Source organism: Eulemur rufifrons, chromosome 8, assembly GCF_041146395.1.
Source record: "Eulemur rufifrons isolate Redbay chromosome 8, OSU_ERuf_1, whole genome shotgun sequence".
Classification (NCBI taxonomy): Eukaryota; Metazoa; Chordata; class Mammalia; order Primates; family Lemuridae; genus Eulemur; species Eulemur rufifrons.
In genome coordinates, this window is record NC_090990.1 from 109892631 (window position 1) to 109919521 (window position 26891).

General features: G+C 41.2%; 1 protein-coding gene across 1 annotated transcript in view; it reads right to left on the bottom strand.

Annotated features, from left to right (window-relative positions):
- SLC22A15 (solute carrier family 22 member 15) overlaps positions 1-26891 on the bottom strand; it is a 73809-nt gene that overhangs the window by 24795 nt on the left and 22123 nt on the right. Inside the window, exons 3-6 of the mRNA XM_069478925.1 lie at positions 11023-11155; positions 10205-10369; positions 4965-5094; positions 14-229 (exon numbers count right to left, since the gene is read on the bottom strand). Of these exons, the coding sequence (XP_069335026.1) occupies positions 14-229; positions 4965-5094; positions 10205-10369; positions 11023-11155 (644 nt within the window). The remainder of the gene's footprint in view (positions 1-13; positions 230-4964; positions 5095-10204; positions 10370-11022; positions 11156-26891) is intronic.

A 26891-nucleotide genomic window follows, 5' to 3' on the forward strand; every position in this document is an offset into this window, starting at 1 on the left:
GTGACGTAATTACCAGATGAACATTAGGATCAGGGTGTGTCCTAAGAGGATCCGGTAACGGAAGAGATCCAGGAAACTTCCAGTCTCCTTACAGCTCCGGTTCGCCGGATGTGTTAGTGAGAACGTGCACTTGAGCTTGTGGTTCCTCTTGGCAATGAGGTACAGTGCCTCTTCGGCCTCACTCAGTCGACCCTGGGAGTATAACCAACGAGGTGATTCAGGAATGAATCTGAAAGAGATGTCATTAAAGGCTATATATTCATATAGGTACACATGCACACAGAGGAGAAAAATCACCCACTCAGTACGTGGATTCCCTCACCACAAAGGGATTCCCTGTTAGCCTTAAAGCTCGACTCTCACAATGACGTACCAGAGAGCGAGCTCACTACCTTCAGCAGCACGCCAGTGTTAATTGGTGGCCTATTTTATCACTGGAAACCAAGGATGCGCTTTCAAAATGGTGGTTAAAAAAAGGTAAACAGTATGCATTTATTTTAAATAAATTTTAACATGAGAATGGCAGGTAAAGTCTATAGTACTGAATAATGCCCTCCAGATCCCCAAGTGCGGCCCCTCAACTGAATCCAAACTTCACAGAACAAATCCCTTTATTAAAAGGATTTTATGTGAAATCTGGATTCAGTCAAAAGGCCACATGTGGTCCCGAGGCCGCAGGTTCCCCATGGCTCTCTAAATCCTAGCCAAGTGTTGTTAGAATAATACTGTAGAGACATTGGGTTTTTTAAGTTCTGAAAAAGTCTCACAAAGAGGATAGAAATCTTTATTATCTCATCTGAAAAAAACAGATTTAAAGAAAGTGAAGTGTTTTTAACATAGTGATATGCTATTTAGGAGGTAGAGATTATTTTAAGACTATACATAAAAATGAAACAGTTTATCACAGCTACTTTTGAGCATTTACTGCTCCAAAATACTCAAATCACCTGACACATTAGCTTTAATATGTCCTGAGGGTATTTCCTGATCCTCCAAGACCTTAAAGAATAAAAGTTAATTTCTGGTTAACTTCTAGTTACAAACCTACAGTTATTTTCCACTGATATCTTCAAACAGCTTCAAGACTTACATATTATATCTTTTTGCCTCTTCACCATTCTGCATACACTTTTAGAGGATTTTTCAAAGACAAAACCCAGGCAGGAACGTGGAAGCCTTGTTTACTAAACACAACATCAAGTACTTTTTGATCTAATTTGACATTATCTGCCTAGAGTGAAATTTGGATGAATAATACTGGCTATTTAAGGCGCTTTATATTAATAGAATTCACTGTGCCTTTCAGTAAGGATAGTGAATAGCAACAAACACTACAGGATTTGGAACCTTACTGGACAGCCGGTCCATTATTAACCATTTATTGAGCATTTTAATTTTGTACAGAGCAATGTCATAAGTGCCATGAGGAAAGATGCTGGAAACAAAAAGGCAGGAATTTTCCCAGGAGCTTTGCTACTAGGGAAGAGAATATTCATTCATGAGCAACATCTGATTGTCACCAAAAGTAGGAACAAAGGCTAGCTACAACATCCTGAAAAATCTCTTTATTTAATTCGTCATTGCCATTTGATTATTATTACCAACATGCAAGCAAATAATCAGGTAAAACACTGTTCTGTTGGAAGTTAAGTCTGCAGATCATCAGTTGGATCAATTGGTTCCATCCCTGGGACCTTATATGAGCTACTATGCAAAACTACCTGATTACATCTAAATAAAAGAAGACTACTGTGATGATATATAGAGAAAGCATATGATAATAAAAATTAAAACTGAGCAAGATTGAGAGGAGTAAAACAGAACCTACAGGAAATATACCAAAATATTAAGTCATTTTCTTTGGGTAATGTAAGTCATCTTCCCCTACTGTTAAGCCTCTCTCTGTTTTCAGAATTGTTTAAAAGCAATAAAAATTATTTTTTAAACTTTATAAATCATTTTTAAAGATGACATTTGAGAGATATTCAGGCTTTGCAAATTTGGTTCTGAGTTTATAAAACTTCTAGGGAAAGGGATTGTTTGTTTGTTTATTTATTTTTGAGAAGGAGTCTTGCTCTGTTGCCTGGGCTAGAGTGCTGTGGCATCAGCCTAGCTCACAGCAACCTCAAACTCCTGGGATCAAGCAACTCTCCTGCCTCAGCCTCCCCAGTAGCTGGGACTATAGGCACTTGCCACAATACCTGGCTAATTTTTTGTTTCTATTTTTAGTTGGCCAGCTAATTTTTTCTATTTTTAGTAAAGACGGGGGTCTCACTGTTGCTCAGGCTGGTCTCTAACTCCTGACCTCAAGCCCTCCCAGAGTGCTAGGATTATAGGCGTGAGCCACTATGCCGGCTGAAAGAGTTATTTTGATCATGCAAACTTAGAGACTTCTATTTCTCCTCATTTTGGGAGGCCAATTTATACAAAGGGTCACCTAGTTGCCAGTGGACAGATTGGGTATATGAGTTCCAACACTTGCAGATTATAAATACAAAACAGCATCACACATTTGTAAAAGAAGGAGCAGGAAGCTCCGAGTATGCTGCACTCTGCACAGCCGCAGAGCTACCTGTGTCTTGGTCACCTTTGGAAGCTAAAATGCCAATCTAACAATGTTACCCCTGGTCAGAAATGTTCTGTGAATATCCTTAAAGATGACAAACCTTTATAAATTAAGGGGGCACTCATTTAAAAAAAAAAAAAACTACTCAAATTCAAGTATTATAAAAATAAGGAATTTTTAAGCTAGGTAAAAATGTTTCTGGTAAACAAACAAGGTCTATAATATGACTTCTTATGTTGTTGGTGGCTAATTCTGAAGGTAATTCTTAATGTTTCTGTGCCAACATTTGTCCAATGGCTACAAAGACTCCACTGTGCAGAAGGCCCTGGCTTGGTGCCGGGGGAAACACAGTCGTGGAGCAAAGAGCCTGCTGTTGTCAGACAGCTCCCAGCTTAGGAGAGAGATGGCTTCGGCATGAGCAGAAACTTGAGGGCCACTCAGAGGGTACAGGTAAGTACTAGGGAATTCAGAAAAGAAAGAGAATGACTTGTAGCTGGGGGTATGATCAGGAAAAGCTTGAGTGGATGGCATTTGAGCAAATTGGGGTGGCAGAATGTTAACTAAGTAAGAGGAGATGGGGAGAAGAGTGTTGGAAGAGCAGGTGCAGCCCTGAGCAGAGGCATGGAGGAGAAAAGCAAATGTGTGCACCGGCAACAAGGGGCTCGGCGTGCCTGAACACAGGTACGGGGACGGGAGGGGAGGAAATGAGGAAAGACGAGCTGGGGGCAGACCGTGGGAAGCCCGGCACTCCAGGCTTACTGGAGTAAGCATATATTTAAATCTTACGTGTTCTGTCTCTCCTTTCTATGTTTCGCAAACTGCATTCACGTCCCAGTGAGTGGACATCCCGACGTGGCACTAAGCAGTAACTAACTCAGACTACACATCCGGAAAAAGAAAAGCAGAACGACTTGGATAATCCACTAACGTGGAGCTTCTACTGCAGGAGAGATGAGAGCCAGACTGGATGGAGAAGGAGAAGATTTACTAAATATTTTAAAGGAAAATACATTTATTCTTCAATATTTACATGAATACTTACTAATTCAAGTACTCTACTGGGTACTCGTTTATTATTTTCAAAAATTTACAATAAACAAGGTAATAAAATACTGTTACTTTTCCTTCCTAATAAAATTACTTCACTTGAATTCACGTAACTAAGTACATTTAATAAATTTTGTTTTTATAATATAGGCTATTTTTACTGTATTCATTTTTGCATTTAACAATTCTCTTTCTTTCAAAAATAGCATGAAAACAAATTTCAGTTCAGTCCCCATCAAATCTCAATATAGGCCAGGTGCAGTGGCTCACATCTATAATCCTAACACTTTGGGAGGCCAAGGCGGGAGGATTGCTTGAGGCCAGGAATTCGAGACCAATCTGAGCAAGAGGGAGACCCCATCTCTACAAAAAATTAAAAAATTAGCTGTGTGTGCTGGCACACGCCTATGGTCTCAGCTACTTGGGAGGCTGAGGCAGGAGGATCGCTGGAGCCCAGGAGTTTGAGGTTGCTATGAGCCAGGATGACACCACTGCACTTTAGCTGAGCAACAGAGTGAGACTTTGTCGCAAAAGAGAAAAAAAAAAAATCTCAATATAGTACCTGAATAAAGAGCTATCTGAATTAAAATGCTACTGTACTTCTCCCTCACTTTATGGCACAGAAGAAAGTGGGTACCATTGGCTGTAAATTTTGTTTATGCCAAAGATTTTGATGATTGAAATTAGATATCTAACACCTCAAGGAAGAAAAACTTTTCATACACCACATTAAAACTTCTGGTGAAATGGGCCTAAGTTGGTGGCTTGCCTTGCAGCATTTGGGGGTGTTTTAGAGCACCACAGTGTGACACCTTGGGCAATCATTTATAGAACTCTGCCCTGACCAGGGAATCATCCTTTGCTGCCTCGGGTTCCTGCAAGGGACGTCTCCCGTTTCTGAGCCTGGCTCCAGACTCCACATTTAGAGGCCCTGAGGTGATACTCACCTGCAGGATGAACACCTGTCACTACACATTCCGTATGAATACATATGCACTGCAGCATCACACCTCAGCCTCACGCCCAGCACATGATCTTATCCAGCCTGAAGACCTTTAAGCTTCAGGTGTCAGGTTGAAAAAGAAATTGGTTCCCTATGCCAACAATCTGAAGGGTCAAATGCAGTCTATTGAGGGGTTACTTCAAACAAGGGATACCTGCACTCTGAATTAATTAAGCGTGTCTCTTCCCAGGAGCTGCTAAGAATTGGTGCACTTGCAGAATTTAGTTCTTCACCAAAGTCAATGCAGGCGAGCTCCTGAAAGGGAATAATGCTGCTCATTGACCAGCACCCTCTTAAAACATTCCTTCAGGTTATTAAATTAAAACTCTAAGAGGAAAAAGTACTTACAAAGATAAGAGAAACACCACTGTTCCCTCCAGGTTAACCAGAACAGCTAGGGTCCTCCAGGAGCGAATGAAGTATCCTAACAGGGCATACTGGGCGATGCCAACTGCAAAGAAGAGGCCACCAATTGATCCTAATTCAGGGAAAAGAGAACTGTCACTGGAGAAAGCACCATCTGCAGCACCATTTCCAACCCCAAGTCACAGAGAAAATTCTTTCCCTGTGAGATGTCAGCGCTACCCTGGCAAGTATAAAAGGCAGACCAGAAAAGAAAAAAATTTACCCAAATGTTGAGCATCAGATGATAAAACTCTAACAGAGGCCAGAAAATTAGTGGAAATGGAGGAAGGACAGATGAAAAATACTAACCATATGGGGACAAAATGAATTATGAGAGTTTGTCCAAATGCTTTCTACACTGACTGCTGTACTGACATCTGTCTCAACCTGTGGCTGAGGCTTGGAAATAGTTTTGCCATATGGGTGATATGGTTTTTAGGTCATGAGGTTATTGCAATACTGGCTGTGGCTGAGGCTTGGAAATAGTTTTGCCATATGGGTGACATGGTTTTTAGGTCATGAGGTTATTGCAATACTGGGATTTAATCTTTATCACTGAAGCTGTCCTTGAAATTCTTATCTTAAATGACAACACACTCCCCCAACTCTCCCTGTTGCTCTTCCCTACTTACTTTATCACTGTCAGATATGTGATTTTTTGTAATTTTTTGTAATTTTGTAATTATTTGCTTCTTCTCTCTCTCTCCCAAGTAGAATATAAGCTCCCTGAAGAGGGCAGACACGGGGGCTCACACCTGTAATCCCAGCACTCTGGGAGTCCAAGGCAGGAGGATCGCTTGTGCCCAGGAGTTTGAGACCAGCCTGGGCCCTGTCTCTGAGCAGAGGAAGCTTCTCAGAGAGGATGGGAAACAGACATGACAAGCATCTGACTTCCTGGTTCTGGGCATCTCCAAGGCCTGGCTCATCATGGTTTGGTTATGTTAACCAAATAATTTTCCTTTAAGTATGAGCTCATTAGAGTTGAGTCTCTGTTATAATCAGTAAGACTTAACATCAACTGGATACGATGGACAAGAGGAAATGATTCAAAGGCATCTGGTTTGGTGATCTTAAATACTGTAATGACATAGGTTGAGGTCCCTGAAGATACAGATTTTAGACAGAAAGAAATTATTTTTATTTGAGGGGCCAATGGATATTCTTATCTAATGTTCACCAGGAAGCTGCACATATGTGTCTGGAACTGACAACACGGAAAACGCATAGAGATGTAAATGTTGAGGCTCTAGGTTATTTGGTTAAAAAAATTAACAAACAATGAACATTTCAAATCACTACTTTTGCACATTGTAATTCTGGAGCACCACAGATGGTTTTCTAACTATTTACATGCCTTTATGTATTTATGCCTATTTTTTAGATTTATTTTTGCTTATTTTTAATTCATTTCAAGTCTGCTATACCTGTTCAGTTTATACTAGAAAAAGCTAAAATTAGCAGGTTAGAAAATAGTATATAGTTATGACCTCATCTTTGTAAATGGCACCAAGGAGCCATCCAGTTTTCAAACACAAGCTACGAAGTTTCCTTGAGTCCTCTTCCTCCCCATCTCTGCAAGTCCTTTATCAAGTCTCATTCTCGCCAAAATCCAGCTCGAATGAACTCTTTCCTCCTTCTCCACTGTTCCCGTTTTGTCTAAGCCACCACTGGTTTCTCGTGGCCAACTACAACAGCTTACCAAAGGATCTCTCAGTTTCTACTTTCTCTTCTATCATCCATTCTTCATACACTTACCAGAGTCATCACTCTGTATATATGAGATCCTATTGCTCTCCTTTTTAATGCGCCCCACTGGCTTCCCACTGTACTTCAAATAAAAGACAAATCCTTCATTTGGCCTACCATGGGCTCTATACCATCTGGTTCCTTCCAACCTCTCAGTGCACTCTTCCCCTAACTCTCTACAGTGGAGCCACAGGTATCCTTTCAATTCTCAGAGAAGCTCCTTCCTGCCTCAGGGCCTTAGTCCTTGCCATTCCATCTGGGTGGAATGTTCTCCCAGAATTTCACATGCCTAGATCTTCCTTATCATTCGTGTCTTAGATCAAACACCTACATCGAGGTTTTCTCTAACTATCCTATTTAATGTAACTACCACCTACAAGTACTGTCTAGCCCATTATCCTGTTTAATTTTCCTCACTGTACTTATAAGTTTCTGAATTCACCTATTTGTTCTGCCTCTCCTATTTAAAACATAAACTCCACGAGAGCCAGGACCTCTCACCACCCATTCCTGTCTTGTCCAGTCTTTTACCCAAAGTGCCTAAAAAAGCAGTGTCTGGTGCAAGGCAGGGTCTGTTCAATAAATGAATGTTATGCAATAGATATGCAAAGGAAGAGCTCTGGAAGCATATTCAACAATGTTAACCACAGTTGTCTCTGGGGGCCTAGGACTATATATATATGTTAGACTTGTATACATTTCTTGGGTTTTTTGACAATGATCACCAATTCTTTCTGTTATACAAAGACATTGATATAAGAAAACAAATAATAAATATAGCAATATAAAACTTTTCATGGATTTAGTATTTTTATTTTTTAATTCTCAATAATTTTCAGGGAATTAGCCCCATTCTTCTTGTTAAACTTCTTGGAAACTGGTAAAATTGGATGCTTACAGTCTGTACTTATGCTTTTTATACATATTTTATACATACTGCAAATATTTTGTAATCAAGCATAATTTTTCAAACTAATTTTTTTTTTAATAAAAAAAAATTCCACCATGCCCAGCTAATTTTTCTATATATATTTTTAGCTGTCCATATAATTTTTTTCTATTTTTAGTAGAGACGGGGTCTCGCTCCTGCTCAGGCTGGTCTTGAACTCCTGAGCTCAAACGATCCGCCCGCCTCGGCCTCCCAGAGTGCTAGGATTACAGGCGTGAGCCACCGCGCCCGGCCTAAACTAATTTTTTATTGCTAAATAATTAGGCTATTTTCAATAAATCTATTGCTGAACATTTAGTTTTTTTCCCAACTTCTTGCAATTCATGAGAATACTTGAAGCCATAGAGAAAAACCAGCTTGACAAGGACAAAACCATAGGGAAGACCTCAGTTCACGAGAGAGGGAAGGAAGCTCCTCAAGAAAGAGGAGCTATCAGAGCCTTACTTTTGTCCTGGGTGCCGGTCACTGTACCGGCTTTTAGGGAACTCTCACATTCTCTTTGAATTTCACATTGAATTTGGCAACTATCTGGGGTCCACTATTACAGGTTTTCTCCTGACTTCCTTTTTTCTTTGCAACAGAAAATTTAACAGCCTCATTTTAACCCAGGCTCAATGACAAGAATAGGAGGTTAAAGTACTTTAATGGAAACTTTTCACTGGTTTTAGGCAACTGGCAAGGGAACAAGAGACTAGGAGGTCTTTCTTTTTGCCCAACATGCAACAGGACAGGGATAATCCTTACATAATCTCACAGTGTGGAGGTAGTATACTTTTTTTTTGTAAAAAAGCATCCTCATGCAACAACTAAAGTCAAATGTTAATATTTTAATGGAGAAATGTGAGAGGTTCATGAAAAACATGTATTAATGATGATTTACATGGCACAATTTTGGCCCTCAGGAAAACTAAAATCAAAGGAGAGAGTGCCTTAATGCTTTCCCTGGATACAGGGAGGAGGCGTGATCACCAACATTACTAATGTCTTGGAAAGTGCCAGAAAGTTGGGTCCCACTATTTAGAAAAATGACCTTAAAGTCTCAATGCAAATTGAAGACTCAGAGGAAGTCTTCTCACTGGTCTTAGCTTAGAAGCCGGGCTAGAGAGAAAAAGTATTAATAGCTTGTTTCAAAAGGCTTCGGACGCTGCTATACACAAGGTGAACGATAAAGCACTGCTTTGTGAGAGACCAGCAGGAAGACTGTCCGACTAGGATGAAGCTGGTATCTCTTGCTCCCTAAACTAGTTCTAACTGGTCCAACACTGTGCATCCTTCAGTTCGACAACAGCTTAGTGGACACACAAACAAAGCAGGAGTCTATTTTATTTTGCCTTTGTCTTCCAGCTCTATGTAGGAGCTCACACAACTTCAAAAACAACAACATTTAGAAATAACAGGTTGACCAGGCCAGCACTCACGTGAGGTAACACACTGAAGTTCCACGAGAGTCCTCAGGGAACAGTGGGAATGATGTGAGCTTGGGCGTCAGCCAGGCCCAGGCTGCAGTCCTGGCCCTGTCAGTTATGAGCTACGTGAAAACGGGCATGTCACCTCACCCTTCAGAGGCTCAATGTTGTCATCCGTAAAATGAAGGTAGAAATTCTTAACTTGTAAGCTCTGGGGATATTACAGCTATATGTCAAATGCCTAGCATGGTACCTGGCACTTAACAGATACTCAGCAAGTGAGAGCTGGCACTATGCATCAGTTCTAAAGAAAGACAGTGGTATTCTCTCACATATATCCTCACTCAGACACATTTTTATCAGTCACATGGTCAACCTGTTTCTCATATTGACATAAGAACATCAGTGGTACTCAATCATTTTCAAATGAATGAAAATAAAACAAACAAAAACGTTATTGCAAACAAAGTGGAGTCTTAGACACAGTTACTCTCTCAAGACAATACTTTAAGTCAAATAAACTTTTAAAATCATTTATTTTACTATATATGTAGTTCTTGAGAAGATAATGGGATGGTTAAAAACAATACAGAATACAGCCTCAATTTTGGAAATTAAGCATGAGTAAAGAAATGCTGCAATAGTACTATCTGCTGACTTGAGGAGAATGGTTACAACAAGAAAGGGCCAAGAAACAAGGATTTAATAAAATATGGTAAAAGACTCCAAGAAAGGAGTTTCTAGTATTTCCTATCTCTGCACTGTTTTTCAGTTTAAGCTGTAAGAAGTGGTTAAATGCCCTTCTGAAGAAACTGACCTCTCCATTATAACCTGTAAGCAATCCATGAGGTGGGTGGCAAGCTCACATCTGTGAGGCAGGCTCCAGGGAAGACTTTTTACAGAGGAACATGAATAAAATAACTCGTTCAAGGTCATACAGAACAATCTCAAGAAAGGCAATCTAACAGTTGGATAGAGCTCCTCAAGTCCAAATGTATTTCAGACTCTAGAGTTAAACTGGTTCCTTACAGGACTTTTTGGAGCCTCTGACCAGGTCCAAATCTGTGTGATTTAAGCAGTACCTGCGAGTGCCCAGTAGGCGGTGCCCACGCATTCATTCAGCAAGACAAAGGCCACCAGTGACATCCCTCCATTCATCACGCCCACCAGGAATCGAGTTATTGCAAAAAACTCATACGACGGGGAAAATCCATTTGCAATAGCAAATAAGATGTCAAGAGCAAAACCTGGAAAGAAAGAACAATATTCAATAATCCAGAGGCAAAATAGCATTTGATGAAAGTAATAAATTATATTCATTAGTTTATAAAACAAACCTTTGTAAACTTAAATTTTCTGAGCTATGTTTTTTTTTTTTAACAGTTTCTCTTAAAAACTATAAAGAAAACTGAGGTTTATTTTCTTTGTTACACGATTTCTGTCAATCACACCCAGTTTTCAATTATTCACAATAATGCTGGAAATTGAAAAATCCTTGCTCCTACTCAGCTTGTCAAGCGCACTATGCTGAGTCCCGTAGAGCTCATTTGAAATGAATCAACACAGAGAGATATAAAGAAATGGATCTAGTAAACTGTCTCAATCCTTTGCTGCTCTCCTTAAAAACATGGCATAAATTAGAATTTGGGGGTTGCAGAAAGCACCATCACTGATGAAAAGTTTACAACACAAATGTTTGGCCTTAAGTAGATGAGCTTGTCACTAAAAATGCTTGGCCAACATAAACTCTGGCTGCAGTCTGGCCTCTTGCTGGTGTAATAAAAATCAGTTCTGTGCCAGTTCCCTGAGAACCTTAAGGAAATAGTCCCCTTATTGTCTCCCTTAAAATCTTAGGGAAATAAGTCCTCTTATTCAGTTCATGAACACTCTAATAGATTACCTGTGAGATAGACTTTTTTCCTTCCGAAGCGATCTGAAAGCTGACCAAAAGAGATAACTCCAACAAACACACCACTGAAGAAAAAAGAGCTTGCTGCACTGACTTTGTAAGATCTGTTGGCAATTAAAAACCACTAGAGGAAGAAAAAACAAAAGAGGAACATTTAGGTCACAGAAAAGATGAATGGACTGAGCTAGCTATTAAAAAACCAAATGTACAACAAAAGCTTGTACACTGGAACTTCCATACTGCATGGCCCACTATTAACCAGAATTCGGTGGAATATCCATCTCAGACAACATCCGATGACTAGAGATCATTATTGTTATAATATGTTCCCATAGTACTCTACACATATCTTAGTACGGAATTGAACACAGTATATAATAGCTAATTATTTATGCATCTGTTGACTTTGTCCCTTGTCCTAAAGCCCTGTGTTTCTTGAGAGAAGGAGTCTTGTCCCATTAATTTCCATTTCTCTGATGCCTAACACACTACATGGCACATATGAAGCAATAAATGACAAACCTTTTGTCCAATAGTTAAGTGGGTTTAAAATCCCTTGAATACTTTCCTCAAAAAATTAAACACAGAATTACCATGTGATCTAGCAATTCCACTTCTGGCTATATATCCAAAAGAGCTGAAAGGAGGAGCACGAAGAGATATTTGTATACCCATATTTATAGAAGCATTACTTGCAATAGCAAAGGTAGAAGCAACCCAAGTCTCCAGATGGCTGAGTGGATAAACAAAATGTGGTAAATACATACAACAGAATATTATTCACCTTTAAAAGGGAATGAGGGGAATAGGGAGAGATGTGTTAAAGGATACAAAATTACAGCTAGATAGGAGGAATAAGTTCTAGTGTTCTCTACCACTGCAGGATGACTATAGTTAACAATAATATTAATATGTTATGTAGTTTCAAATAGCTAAAAGGAGGATACTGAATGTTCCCAACAGAAAGAAATGATAAATGTTTGAGATGACGGATATGTGCGTTACCCAGATCTGATCACTACACATTATATGTCTCAAAACATCACTATGTACCCCATAAATATGTGTAATTATATTTCAATTAAAAAAAATTAAAAAATAAAAAGGAATGACATTCTGATTCATGACACAAAATAAACTTTGAAGATATTATGCTATGTGAAGTAAGCCAGACACAAAAGGACAAATACTGCATGATTCCACCTATAAGAGTACCTGGAATAGTCAATTTCATAGAGACAGAAAATAGAATAGTGGTTACCAGTGACTAGGGGAAGGGGAGAAGAAGGAGTTATTGTTTAATGGGACAGAGTTTAGGTTTAGACTGAAAAAGTCCTGGAGGGGAACAGTGGTGATAGTTGCAGAACAATGTGAATGTATGTAATGTAACTGAACTATACACTTAAATATGATTAAAATGGTAAATTTTACATCATGTAAACTTACTACAATAAGAAAAAAATTCCTTACTATTATCACCTACTTTGGGACAACTTAGGAATTTAAAAAGAAAGCTGTCAACCTCAGCTTAAAACCCCATTATCTCAAATCTGACCTAATGATATGCTAAAGATGATATTAATATTTGGTTATAAGGATAAGAGTGAACCTATGTCACAGAGGTAACCTCAGAGCACCAAAGGGGCACTCATCTTTCCTCTTCCCAGACCCCTTCCCTAGAGGCAGCGATGACAGGTTCATGAAGAGCTTCTCCTCATGGAGAACCTGCACGAAGGAGCCCTCATGCTCGCCCTTCTCCACCTTTCAGACCACTCCTTTCCTGTGCTTTGACAACCAGCCTTAAGGGGTCAAAGCACATCTAACACCTCTCCTTCCCTTGTATTTCTTGTAAGACGGGATCCATAAAGATCTCAACAACACAGCTTCTGGACATCTCCAGCCTCCCCCAACCAGAAAAAAAAAGACTCAGGAATTGGGAAATAGATAAGAATAATGTCACCTCACTAATTCTGTGCTTTACTTCTGAATTCTCTGGTCTTCATGTGTAATTTTTAACAAGGTTAATTAACTGGTTTTCCTTATCCTTCTTGGATTTAATATTTCAATAGTAAACAGAGTTATTGCTTTTAGAAAAAAAAAAAAAAATCAGGAAATTACTGCTCTTGGTGGCAATCATGATTCCAGTAAGAGAGAGTGATGGAAGCAATATGACACAAAACTGAATGACATTCCAGACATTTTTTTCATTCAGGTATTCAAAAAACATTTAATTAGTTCCTACTAGAGGTTAAGAACTACTCTAAACCATTGGATACAGAGGTGAATGAGCTAGACATCGTCCCTGCCCCCATGAAGCGTAAGTTCCAGCGGGGTAAGACAGACAGTAAATAAGCAGACCCATAGAGAGAGACTGGGAGGGGCGACTTCACATAAGGTGCTCAGGGAAGGCTTTTCAGGGGAGTTGACATTTGTGACCTGGATGATGAGATGCAGCCAACCATGAAAAGCTGTTTGGGAACATGAGAATAAGTGCAAGGATCCCAAGGTGAAGACATACCAGTGTGTTTCTAGTGGGGGCAATCTGAAATGAGGCCAGGGAGGTGGGCAGGAACCAGATCACACAGGGTCCATGGTAAGGAGCTAGCATTTTATTCTAGCACAACAAGAGGACACTGAATTCCTAGATTTACATTTCTAAAGATCTCTCTGGCCATTCTATGAGAATGCATTACAACAAGAAAGAGTGGGAGCCAGGAGGTTACTACCATAGGTTAGGAGATAATGGTGGCTGGGAGGTTACTACAATAGGTTAGGAGATAATGGTGGCTGGGAGGTTACTACAATAGGTTAGGAGATAATGGTGGCTTGGACGAGGGTGGAAACAGTGATGCTGGAGAGAACTGCACGGACGGACGTGGGATGTACTCTGAAGGCAGAACTAACAGGACTTGCTGATGGAAGGGATGCAGGGAAAGGAAGAGTCACCTAAGTCTTTTGTGTTAGCCATTCAATGGGTGATTGCAACATTTACTGACATAGAGAAGTGGCGGGAATTCAAGAGTTCTGTTTGGACAAGTTCAGACAGCATGCCTATAAAACATCCAAGTGGAGATGCCATGCAGGCATTTGGAAGGCTCAGGACTGGGGCCTAGGACATTTCTATATTCAGAGGCTGAATAGAAGAAGGGAACCACTACAGTAAACCCACAAGTAGAACTCAGAGACAGCAAGAAAATAGGGGAGAGAGTGGTGTCACAGAAGCCACAAGAGGCAATTTGCTTAGGAAGGAAGGAGTAGTCACATATATTGAATGCTGCATTAGAGGGCAAGATGAGGACAAGACATGACAGTTACATCTGCCAACAGAAGGGACACTTACAGATGCAGATTTCAGTAGAGTGAGAATGGAAGCCAGACTGGAACAACTGGAAGAGGTTGAGGAACTGCAGACAGCAGATGTGCATAAAACAGTGTCAAGCAGTTTTGCTATAAAGAAACCAAGAAATGGGACAGTATTTGGACAGGTATGTGGGGTCAAGGATTATTTGTGTGTTTTCTAAAAATGGCATATATTGGAGCATGTGCATATGTTGATGAGAGTGAGCCAGTAGAGAACATGTACCTGCAGGAGAAAAGTACTTAACGGAGCAAGAAGGGATGCGCTTGAGTGCACAAAGTACAGAGGTTGGCCTTCCTCCCTGTAAAAGGAAAGAAGATAGGAATATGCAGTGAAGGAACTCCCGATGATGCCTGATTGCTCCACTTTTTTTTTTTGCACTTAAATACCAAGTGCGATCTCCAGTGGAAGTGGAGGGAGGGTAAGGAGGATGATAAACACATGATTTTCTAAGGAGCAGGACACGGCACATTCAAGGGAAAATGCTGCCTGACTGCCAGCCCATGCTGAATGCTCACTTGAGCTTTGCAGTTATTAACTTTATGAGGAGGAGGTACAGAGTTAAGCTTACACAGAGCTGGGTATTTTCCAGGAGCTCTGTGGCAGGAGAAAGGTATCAGGGAGTTGAGGGTATTTTCAAAGGAGTGATTATTATAATCACGGAATTTATGCTGGTTAAGAAGGAAGACATAAGGGACATAGAGATAGTGAAGAAATGTCGCTATCATGAAAATCCCCTATATCTTTAACTTCTTCTCGACACTTCCCATTCTTGCCATAATTGAACCTTAGTTGTCCCCTAAGGAAACTACTTGAACTGGGTCCCTCTCAACTGGAGGCTGTTTTTCCTTTTATACCCATGGACCTGAGAGCCTGGGATCAGAGTAGATAAGAAAACTTCAAAATCTCCAGTTCATCTGAAGATCGTATTATCAGACTGTGTAACTTACTACCTTTCTGTGGCAGAGATTTTACCTTGTTTTGAAATATCCCTTCTTTCCTTCTTTCACAGTAATGGGATGTTTAGCTGGGCATATGGCTACTCAGAAGGAAGACTAAACGTCCCGATTTCCCTTGCAGTTTGGTATGGCCACATTATCAAGTTCTGAGCAAAGGGATATAAGCAGAAGTATCATGTGGCAGCTTCCAGGAACCCGTCTTCTAAGACAGCTGATTTGCCTTTTGCCCCATCCTCCTTTCCACTGTCCTGCTGCTTAGAATGTCCATGTGGAAGCTGGAGCTCTATCTGGGGCTGCAATGAGGAGAGCCACACGTGAGGGATCACAAAGTCTCAAACTGGAAGGAGCTTGGGTCCCTGAGAACACCAGGGGAGGACGGAGGCATCGGTATATCTTTTAAGCTCACCAGATAATTCTCATATGTAATCAGGTTGAGAACCTCTGTCCCGGACCTTATCATCCTTAATAATTACATCACCTCTAAAATCTTTGTTTTGAGCATCCTTCTTACTCTCAGATTACCACCCCCTAGTTTTCCATCTCTCTTCCTCTAGTGCCCCTACTTTAAACACTCTTTCCACTCTTCAAGACCTCCAATTACCAAACTCCGCAGTAAGCATGACCTACATCATCAAAAAAGATTAAATCACTTTAAGAAGCTCTGATTTACAGATCTGTGAAGGAATGGGTAAAACACATTTTAAAGTTTCATATAAACAAGATTAAAAGAGCTCTGGCTCTTTTAGGGGAAATTTTGTTTTGTGAAAAATTAATTTATTTTGGATACATGGATAGTTCCATGGTAGAATTTTCAAGTCATGAGGAATACCTGTGGTGACATTTTTCCTGGTCTAAAAGTAAATTAATTAATATTAGATGTCAGGTTGTCCTAGAAAAGATGGAACTGTGTCTGTCACAGGGATATCGCTTTTCTTACAATGGCCAATAAACAAGGCCTAATTATACTTATTCTTAATATCTTTAAATTCAAACACTTGCTTTTATGTTTTTGGTGTTTGTTTTTGTGTTTTCATGCTTTTAAAATCTGGCAAGCAACATTAGTCTTGATTATTCCATACCTCAGTATTTGCTAGTCTGTTTATATTTCCAAGATATTTAGGCTCATGTGGATCTATTTTATGCTTAATCAATAAGAAATGGCTAATTTGACAACTCCATAATCAACTATTCTTTTGCTACATTTGCAGAACTTCTCAAATCCATCAAAAAGGCTACAATAGAAACTGTGATCCTTCCAACAAGTGGATAGCTGTTGATTTAGGTGTTAGTTTTAGTAAAAGCAGCCCAAGGTATGTTTTGACCAGCAAATTCTAAATTCTGATTCTTAGGTTGCCAGTTCCAAGTGTCAAAGTAATTGCTAGTAATTTTTCTTCATGTCAGTGCTGGTTGGGCTACTGCATCTGCCTGTTTCTCCTGGAACACATTCAGGAACTGACAGAAAAATGAAAGGCAGATTTTTAAAAAGCAAATTAGAGAATGTGGAGCTGGAACCCAGGAGAGCTCCTGACAGATCTAGGTGAGTGGGGGACGGCTGACGCAGGGATGCCAAGTCTCGGATTCAGGACAATGTGTTGACAACCAATGTTTCATATCCCTCATCCCCCGACATGTGAGATTTTGGGTTAAATGTTTTGTTTTCAATTTTAAAAACTTAAAAAATATCATTTAAATATTTATCATATACATACTATGTGATCTAAGAAGTTTTGTTTTGTCAAAGCTTAGGCAAGATACATTAGGACAGTGATTCCCTACAGTGTTTGAGAAAAAGCATTGGTATAACCTATTTTTAAGGTTTCAGAAGGAGGTCACCCACCAGACTAGACTCAGTTGCCAGCTCATTTTCTTGCTCCTTTGGTAAATACTTATTATGAGAGTAAAACCCAAACCAGGATATCACCAGGACATTGGAAACTGAACCATAATAAACCTAAATATGATAAGTATGACATCCTCAAGAAATATGCTTATTATCAAGAAATGTGATTATGAGGCTTTAGATTTTAAAAATCACAAATTTATTATGTGTCATTCCAGCCCTTATTGGCTAGAGATTATTAAAGCGATGACTTTTCTATTATTTTTTTTTTGAAAATGACAGGCCAAATTCTAAAGCTACAGAATGAATGTTCTTTTTATATTGATTCATTTCAAACTGAAAAATCACTTACAAATTGAAAAAGGAGGAAATCTACTTTTATTTTCCCACACAATAACAGAAAAGGAAGAATATAAAGACAAAATATTTTCAGTCTCTCAGGTTGACTTACCCAAATCTACTTTTGTTTTATAACCAACATCTGCATTTTTGTTCATAAGTGCTAAATTGAGTTCACAAGTTTGGCATTTATTATACTCTATTTTCAAAAAGGATTTGAGGGGTCTAGCACTAAAAGCACTCGCACAATCATTCACTCATCCAAAGAAAGCAGACCTGAGAGGAAATCAGGCACAATTGGGGACAGAACCAATAGCAGGTGCCTCTAACATAAAAGATAAAAGGAACATAAATACAAACCAATACAGGTGCAAGCACAGAGCCAGGGGCTACACAGAGCCTTTTAGCTCTTAAAGAGGAAAAAAGGTAAGCGAGTGGAAGTGAAGAGAGCTGAGACAGAGTTACTCTTGGCTGGGTACTAAGGAAGCATTTGGTAGCGTTTTTTAACATGTATATTCTTACTACTTAGAGGCTGAGAATAAATGGCGTGTCCCAATAAGGGACAAGGTGTTGGTATATGTCAAGAGAAGCCACTCTAACTGTTACACGGAGCATGGAATGGAGGTAACAAGCATGGAGGTAGGGAGACTCTTCAAAGGCCATTGCAAAGATCCAGGCCAGCACTGGACAGGGTAGGCGCATCAAGAAGAGAATGGATTCCAGGGGGACATAGACACTTGGAGTTCAGAGGCAAGATCTCGGCTGAGTCATCCATGAACAGGTATTACCTGAAGCCATCAGGATGAATTAGGCCAACCACGGATTGAGTGAAGCTTGAAGATAAATTTTAAAGGAAGAAAATGTGCCTTTCATATCTCTCTTGAAATAATCAAATCTTAAGCTTTATGGAAACCTTAAGCTTTATGGAAATGTTACAAATCAAATCAATCATTTTTCTGACATAGCAGAAATGTGACAATCCAAAAAAATAAGCTATTGCTTTAAAATGGACTGCACGCTTATATAATCCTAAAAAATTAATATCTGAGGAATGAAAAAATATATAACAAAGATATGTCAGATAGGAAGGCTGCTGTACCTTATAACCATTTAATTAATAACCAATGAACTTTCACATAATACCCTTCCCTCCAGCAGCCAGCCTTTGGCACATAAGTTACAAAATACTGATTAGAGACTTTCTATTTTTTAACCCTCAGCATGTGTTCCACTCAGAAAGCTATGGAAAAAGAAATCAACTGAGTATTAGAATGAATACTAGAAACAAAGGGTCCTTGTGAATTAGAGTAACAGAAGCAGGTGTTGCTAGAGAGGAAGAATGGGGAGAAAAGGAAGGTAACGTATCAAGCATCAAGTGAAGGTTACTGGCTTATGTGCTGGGAGAAAGCTAGGGGTGAGGGAGAAGAGAATCCCCATGCTCTTCGACTTACCATGGGGTTATGTCCTGATAAACCCATGCGAGCTGAAAATGCTGTATGTTAAAAATGCATTTAATGTATCTAACCTACTGAACATCATAGCTTATGCCTACCTGAAACATTAGCCTAACAGTTGGGCCAAATCATCTAACACAAAGCCTACTTTAAATATAGCGTTGACTATCTCATGTAACTTACCAAACACAGTAACCTGTAGAGCAGGGCTCCCCAACCTTTTTGGCAATAGGGACAGGTTTCACTGGGGCTGGGGGTGTCCTGCAGAGGTGACGCGAACAATGGGGAGCGGCTGTAAATACAGGTGAAGCTTTGAAGCTTTGCTTACTTGCCCACCGCTCACCTCCTCACCTCCTGCTGTGTGGCCCTGGTTCCTAAGTTTCATGAGAGACAATTTTTCCACGGACAGGGGGATGGGGCAGAGCGCTGCCCAGTTCCTAAGAGGCCACGGACTGGTACCGTTTGGGGACCGCAGCTGCAGAGGACAGTACGGCTGACTGGGAGCTGGGGCAGCAGCATCACAAGGGAGGATCATACCATACCGCATATCGCCAGCCCGGGAAAAGACCAAAATTCAAAGTTTGAAGTACCAGTTCTACTGACTACATATCACTTTCATCATAAAGTTGACAAATTGTGTAAGTCAAACCATCGTTAAGTCAGGGACCATCTGCAATGTGTTTTAAATCAACTTCCAAAGTGGTTGTTTATTTTCACATTTGCCTGATCTTTTGTCTCAAGGTTTATCTCATTCCACGGTGCATGTTTAAATACAAATACCTAATAAAATTTCTATTTTTCAATTGACTTTGTACTATTTATTAATACTCACTGTCTGTCTAACATCCTGGTGTACCCACAGGACACTTACAAAGAAACCATCTCCAGATCTCTTTCTTTTCCTTCCTCCACCAAATAGCACTGTGCTGCCTTCCCCTTCCCTACTGTACTAGAACACAGAGATTACGAGGAGTTTCTTAAATTGATCATGAATATGAGGAAGACCAAAGAGCAAGAGGGACCTCTGTCACACTAACTCCAAGAACTGAGAATACTCTGAGGCTCTGCTCCGAGCAACTTCTTATTGGCTCTGTCCCTGTCATGAATTTGTCTGTCTCTGCTTCAGTTTTCTCCTGTGACCTGAACAGCCCACTGTACTCTTTTCTTATTCTTCTAATTTACGGTGACATTTCGTGGAATAATAATTGATAAATATGCTATAATCATGAAAGGGGCAGTGCATGGTCAGTAAAAAATGGTTTACACTGAGCTTTTACAAACATTGGGTCATTTCCCTCCCCCAGGCAGGGTGAGCCCTTTCTTGCCCTCCTCGCTTTGGCTACGGGCAGGTAGCTGACTCTGCATTTCCCACACATGAATAATGTAGGACCACCATCTTGCAGAAGTCCACGTAGGGGCATGGCTGCCCAAAGGAAAACAGATATTTCATTCCACTTTTGCCATAAAGCCTGACACCTGATGGGAATGACTATTCTTCGTACATGCTATGCCCTCTTCTCCCCACTCCCCATCCCAACCCCACCTCATGCCCCGGTGCACTCTTATTCATCCTCCACCACGCACTTTAAGTCTTGCCTGATTCACCCTAGTGGAACTTACCACTCTCTCCTTTCTGTCACGTCCCACTATTTTTGCTTGTAACATGATGCATGGTGAATTATGTGTTCACTTGTCTCTCCCCCACAATGCTGCGAGCTTAAGGGCATACCTGTATCCCACATGCTAACCTTACAGTGTCTGTGAGCACTAACTAAATATTTGCTGGATTATTTATGTAAGAAGGGTGGATGCCATAGGCTTACAGGCCTCACATATCATAGCTCCACGTTACTACTTCAAGCATCAAGTTGTGAGTTTACGGGCACGCAGGGAACTACCTACCTGGCCGTCATTTCCTTGGAGCCACCTAGTGGTGTTCTCATGAAAGGGAGTGTGAGAGAGATTTGGAATTTGAGGGGGTTTCCTTCCTCCTATAGCCAATCTGACATCTAGAATACTTTGGTTTTATCTTTGGCCCCTGAAAACACTTTAAGTGGTCCACAAACATTCCTACTGAGAGATGCATATCTGATCATACAGGGATAAGAAATGTGCACGGATGATAATGCAGTACCTCCATGAACCCGCAAGCCAGACAGGGGCTGCGGCAGGTTGGAGAGTGGCACCTAGCCCCTCCCCAGGCTGCTGTGTCTCTTCTAAAAGGTAGGCTTGTTCCAGGGACCAGCATAGTTCACCAGTGGGGACAGACAAGGTGGCTGTTCAGAGCCTAGACCACTGATCAAAAAGAAAAGGAAGACCAAGGGCAGCTTCCCCTGGCTGTGCAGGCCGCCCAACCAAAACAGGCAAACAAGACTGGACACATGGCTATTGATCGACCTCCCCTGTCACTCGAGGTCGTGTTTTGATGAAAACCAAGTCATATTACAACTGCCATAGCCCTACTCAGACTCCCAGCTTGTCAGTATTTCAAGGCTGCAGGGCTGGAACCAATAGCAGCTCCCTGACACCCCTGCAGTGCGTCCTTGAGGCTCTACACAACCAGAGAGCTGGTTACTGGTCTGCTGTGAAAAATTCTGAAAGGATCTGATAAAAATTCCAACCGGACTTCAGCCTTCCCCTGGCCTGTATTTAAAATAAGTATATTTACAGCTTTGTATAGAAAAATCTCACTTCAGGAGAAAACCAAGTAATCAGAGACCTCCTGTGATCAGGGAGTACGTGGACAGGGTATTTCAGGAACAGTTTCATGGTGATTAACTAACTTGCTTCATTTCAATGTAGTTGTCACTCTGAATTACCACTTAATGGGTGAAGTGTGCAGGCTATAACAATCAGTAGTACAGGCGTTAGGAAGCAAGACATTAAAAAAAAAAATTAGACCCTAAAGCAATTAATTGCAGTGAATTTTTCAAATAGTTTTAATACTCTGTCTTTTGACCCTAGGGTATGGCTTGGGGGAAATATATTAATCTCAAGATAATAGTCAGTCAATTTTAGCTCTTCAATATCCACAATGATATTAAAGATTCCAACCTTACACTTTTTGGTTGCAAACATTAATTAAGCATGATAATTGTGTGTCTCTGTGATATTTGGTGCTTTCTGAATGAGTCAGAGCTCAGGGAATAATTTGAATACAGCAGACAGCAATTTGCTACATAAATTCACCCCAATGGCGATTAGCTCATTTTAGAATAGTCAGAGAGGATTTTTGCATTAAACACCAAGTTAATCACATCTACCTAACCTTTTGTTCACCCTTCCCAAAAACCCTTTGTAAAAAACTTCTGCAAGGCCTGACCCAAGCACAAGAAGGTGCAGGTGGAAATTTTAAAATGTGTATTTTTAACATATTATCCTTCAGCTATAGAGTTCTGTAGACTTTATCTTGATATTTATTTTCAGGAGTTTCATATGACAGCTCACACGACTTCGTACTTGTTTTTTAACTTTGATTTCAGACCAAATAATTTCTATAAGAACCCAATATTATCGATATGCCACAGATTGTATATTAAGGATATTCACCAATTTAGTGACAAGTTCTGGTGCCAGTTTTAATATTCCCACTTTGGAGATTTAGAGGAGCAACTGAAAAACTAGAGAGGTAACTGAAATTGAATTAATGCTAAGAAATTAAATGGAGGGCTTGGTTTGAAGCTGCACGTTACTGTAATAAAGATTCACTCAACTCAGTGCAGAGACTAGCAGCTCCTAAAGGCTAAAGAGTGGCTAAAGAGTGGCTGGTGCCACCATCCTGCCTGGTGCTGCGTCCTGGGCTGCTCCTTTGTCACCATCCTCATTATTCTCTGATCTGCAGCTGTTTCTCCATTGACTCTTGTTACTTTGGTGGCAGCAGCAGGAAACTTGCAAGCCACCTATACCACCTACTCCAAAACACCCCAGGCCTTGGTGCACCACCCAAGGCAGAAGTAGAGCACGTGAACTCACATGTGGAGATGAGGGCACACAGGGTGGGCACTTCACTTGTACCTCCAAATAAAATAAAAGGACTTTGGGAAAAACAAGAGATTCTGCATTAAAAATGTGAACCAGAGGAGGCCCTTGTTATGTCTCCCTGAATCTACTCAGAGAGGGCAGACTAGGTGACAGCGTTGCCACCGGGGCAGGTGACTGCTGGGCTCTGAACTGCTAAGGAGCATGACACTTGTTATCAATGGTTTTATTTCATTTTCCTTTGCTATTTTTTGTTATATCAGGCAACATGTATGTTTATTTGGGCTTGACCATTAACAAAGCTTAAATGACTCGTTACTACTTTCACAGTACTGGAATGGGCCTGAGGTGGGGCCGGGGTGTACCACTAGCCAGCCTCCTCATGAGTCTGATACAAACGCCCGTGTCACATCACCTTGGAGAAGGCAGGCGCTGGCACCACTTGCAGAGGACCTGCTTCCCTGCCTCCCTTCCTTCTTCTGTCCCCTGCCACAGTGGGAAGACCCCAGGAATCAGTGGCCAGGCCATTACTACCATGGGACACAGAATGAGTCACCCAGCCACTCTGCACACAGGTGTGCTCACCTTTTTGAAACACAAGCCAATAATATTGTTCTCTCTTCTCCCCTAGAATTCACTTTCTCAAAGGTGCTCTCAAGTAGACGACGGAGAGCATTTTACTTAGCTTTCAGCCCAGGGTGCTGGGAAAGAAAAGAAACTTTTTATCTATGGAATGTGAGTCTCCCTTAAATTATGAAGCTCAGGGAGGCACTGGAATGAACCAGCAGTCATGGCACAGCCCACCTTGAGCTAGGTAATCATCTCCCGAAGCTGCCTGCTGTGTGGACTCCAGACTGACTGACACCACTAGGAGCTATAAACTAACCTAATAAGGCCACGCACTGGAAACCATAACTCTTAGCCTATAGCTCCGCAATGTATAGCCAATCACTAATCAATTCACTTCTGCAAACCATGAGAATTTCTGACAAACAACTTTGTATCCATCTACTCCTTGTTCCCTTTTGCTTTTAAAAGCCTGCTTGCAACAAAGGCCGAACAGAGCACTTCTTAAGGTAACTTGGAAGTGTTTCCTGGGCAGCTGTCCTCACCCTGGCTCAAGTAAACTCTTTAAAATTATATTCTGTGCCTCAGTTTCTTCCTTGAGGTTGACATTTCCTGCAACATACACCGTCTTCCCACGGTCACTGTGCTAACCTGCGCTCTCACCAATCCACAGAGGCACACTTCCGTGGGCTCTTCCCGTCCCTTCACTGCCAGTGAGCCACCTGGCCCAGGCAGAGTCGATCTTCATCCTGTTCTCAAGGAAATTCCTCTGGGGGCTGCCACAAAAGACTGGCGGTGGCAGAGGTTCTGGGGCCCTGGACCCTCCTCTTCTGCAACAGCAGCAAAGCAACCAGCTCTTTTAAATACTGACATTCCAATTAGCATACTGTTTAAAACTAAAGGCTTCTATTCTTTTTAAAAATAAAAGTTTGAAAATCATTGGAGTAGTGGAAAGAAGATGGGATCATCAAATCCTAGACCAGTAGCTTATTAAGTATACGATTAAGAGGAAATTCTTTAAATTCTCTACAGCCCAGTTGCTTCATTTATAGAGTAGGGTTGTCAGCAGGATTAAATAAGCAGCACCTATGGGAGGCCTCTGACAGAGAGCCTCTCACCCCAGAGTGCACTGAAAAATAGTCACGGTTAGCTGCTTCTTCACTCTCTCCTCTACCTACTAGACCTTGTATAAACTCATCTTCTCACCCACAAACCTCGTGCCAAGTCAGACCGTGGAATGGTCTTGTCAGATCCGAGGATCCCATGAGGGTTGTGGAGTTCTGTTCTGCTGTGCAGACCAGCAACACCATCTATACTCCTCCATCAAAGAGTAAGCAGGCCACGGCCACCCTTGCAAAACATCACAAACCCACTCAGGCCAAAGTAGCTGGTTTAGCATCTGGGATGCTCCAAAGATAATCCATCCCCAATCATGACCCCAGAGTTCCCAACGAGCATCCCCTGGAGGTCCCACAGAGCAGCAGTGTGTGGATTTCCTCCAGCTGTGCAGCAGGGCAGCCCCGCCCCCACCTGCAGTTCTGGATACATCTGGGAGCACCTGCTGGGGACTGACAACCACTATCTGCACAGGTAATTTGTACCTTAACGTACACCTCTGAGTATGGGCAATTATCTGACAACGTGATATGGTGAGGAATATAACATGTACCTCTATACCATGGGAAGAAAGTACCAAGTATTTAAAAATCTGTAATTACATATTTACAATCGAGATGGATAACAACATATACATCCAAGTCTGTGTGTCTCAGTGGATACACAGGGGTGGGAATGAGAAAGAGGGCAGATGAGCAACACAGGAAGAGGGAGGGTGGGGAAGAGTGGGGGAGAGACAGAAACAGAAAGACACATGGAGACAGAGACAGGTGTCATCAAAAGAGACACAAGAGAAAGGCAAGACAGAGACAGCCAGTGAGGTAGACACAGAAAGACTGAGAAAAACAAACGAGGAGGTAAATACAGAGAGACTGAGATGGAGAGACATGGGGACAGACAGAAACAGACACAAAGACAAAAAGACTGAGACAGAAATAGGAGAGGAGGTGGGGAGGAGAGAAGGGAGGGAGGGAGAGAGGGAGGAGACGCAGAGGCACAGACTGACAAAGACAGATGGCGAGAGACAGCAACTCACAGGTGCACCCCAGCGGGCTAAGCTACAGGTAACAAGAAGAAAAACATGCAGCCACTATCACATGTAGTAAGGTGAAGGCCATCCTAGTCCTTTATCCTTTTTTTCCCCCAGAGCTGTCTTAAAGATCTTCAGTACTTGCTAGGGAAGTGGTTTAATTCCATTTCTCCTGCACTTACCAACTCTTTATTTTGGGAGTGGTAGCTCTCTGGGTTCCCTTTGGCTAATTCTCCCCTCCTGCCTTCAGCCTCCAGGCAAGCACTGTTTACGATGACCCTCCTAGGTGTCAGCACAGGAGATACAGTGGGACCAGGGTGCCTAGTCCCTGCTGCCCTAGAGGGTAGGGTCTTTCAGCTCTCCCTCCTTCTATCAAGCCTTCTCTAGCATAAGGAGCATAAGGCAAGTAGTAGTTGCTCAATGAACACTTGTTAATAATAGTATCATACTTGTAATACCTAAAAGGGCTCTTATAGATTTCATTAGCATTAATTTCATTCAATTTGTAAAATTTGTTCAGTGCCTGCTGTGCTGAACCATAGTATTACCATGTTACCTAATTTACTTCAGAGTATTAAGCACCTACAGTGGGATATTCTGCATAAATGTTACTTAGGTCAAGCTTTCACCCTGGTACCATGAGCACTTTAATCAAGATTGCATTGTCCAGTGGTGGTCAGCTGGCCTTCGATTCAGAAAGCCCGTTCTCCAGAGGGAGCTACTACAAGGGATTCTATACTCATTGTCTCTGTCAACAATGAGTGCTTTGCTTATTCTTGATTAAAATAGTGGCCTGTTGACTAGCAATGGTGAATATCAAAAAGGCATTCAAGATATGTGGATTAGCTCAATATATAAGAGATACTCCCCACCCTTATAGGAATTTGTGAGACAATCCAGTGTGTTTGCTACTCTCCTTCAGGGTTATGCCCTAGGCCAAAACCCCTCCTTGGTCCTGAGCCAATATAAACTCTGGAAGCATCTGTCTGCCTGATGCTGGCTAAAGAGTGGGGCTGGGAGTAGGCGTGGTGGTAGCTGTATGCTGTCTACAGAAAATTGTCGTTTTCCTTTGTGACCTATCATGGAAGCAGTGTTTGAATCACCTAGGAGACTAAAGAACTAGGACTTCTCAAGTCTGCAAGATAATGTATTGTATACTTCTTTGGTTATAAGAATTTAGTTAATAAATGTTTATATTCTATGTGCGGCAGAATTTGAT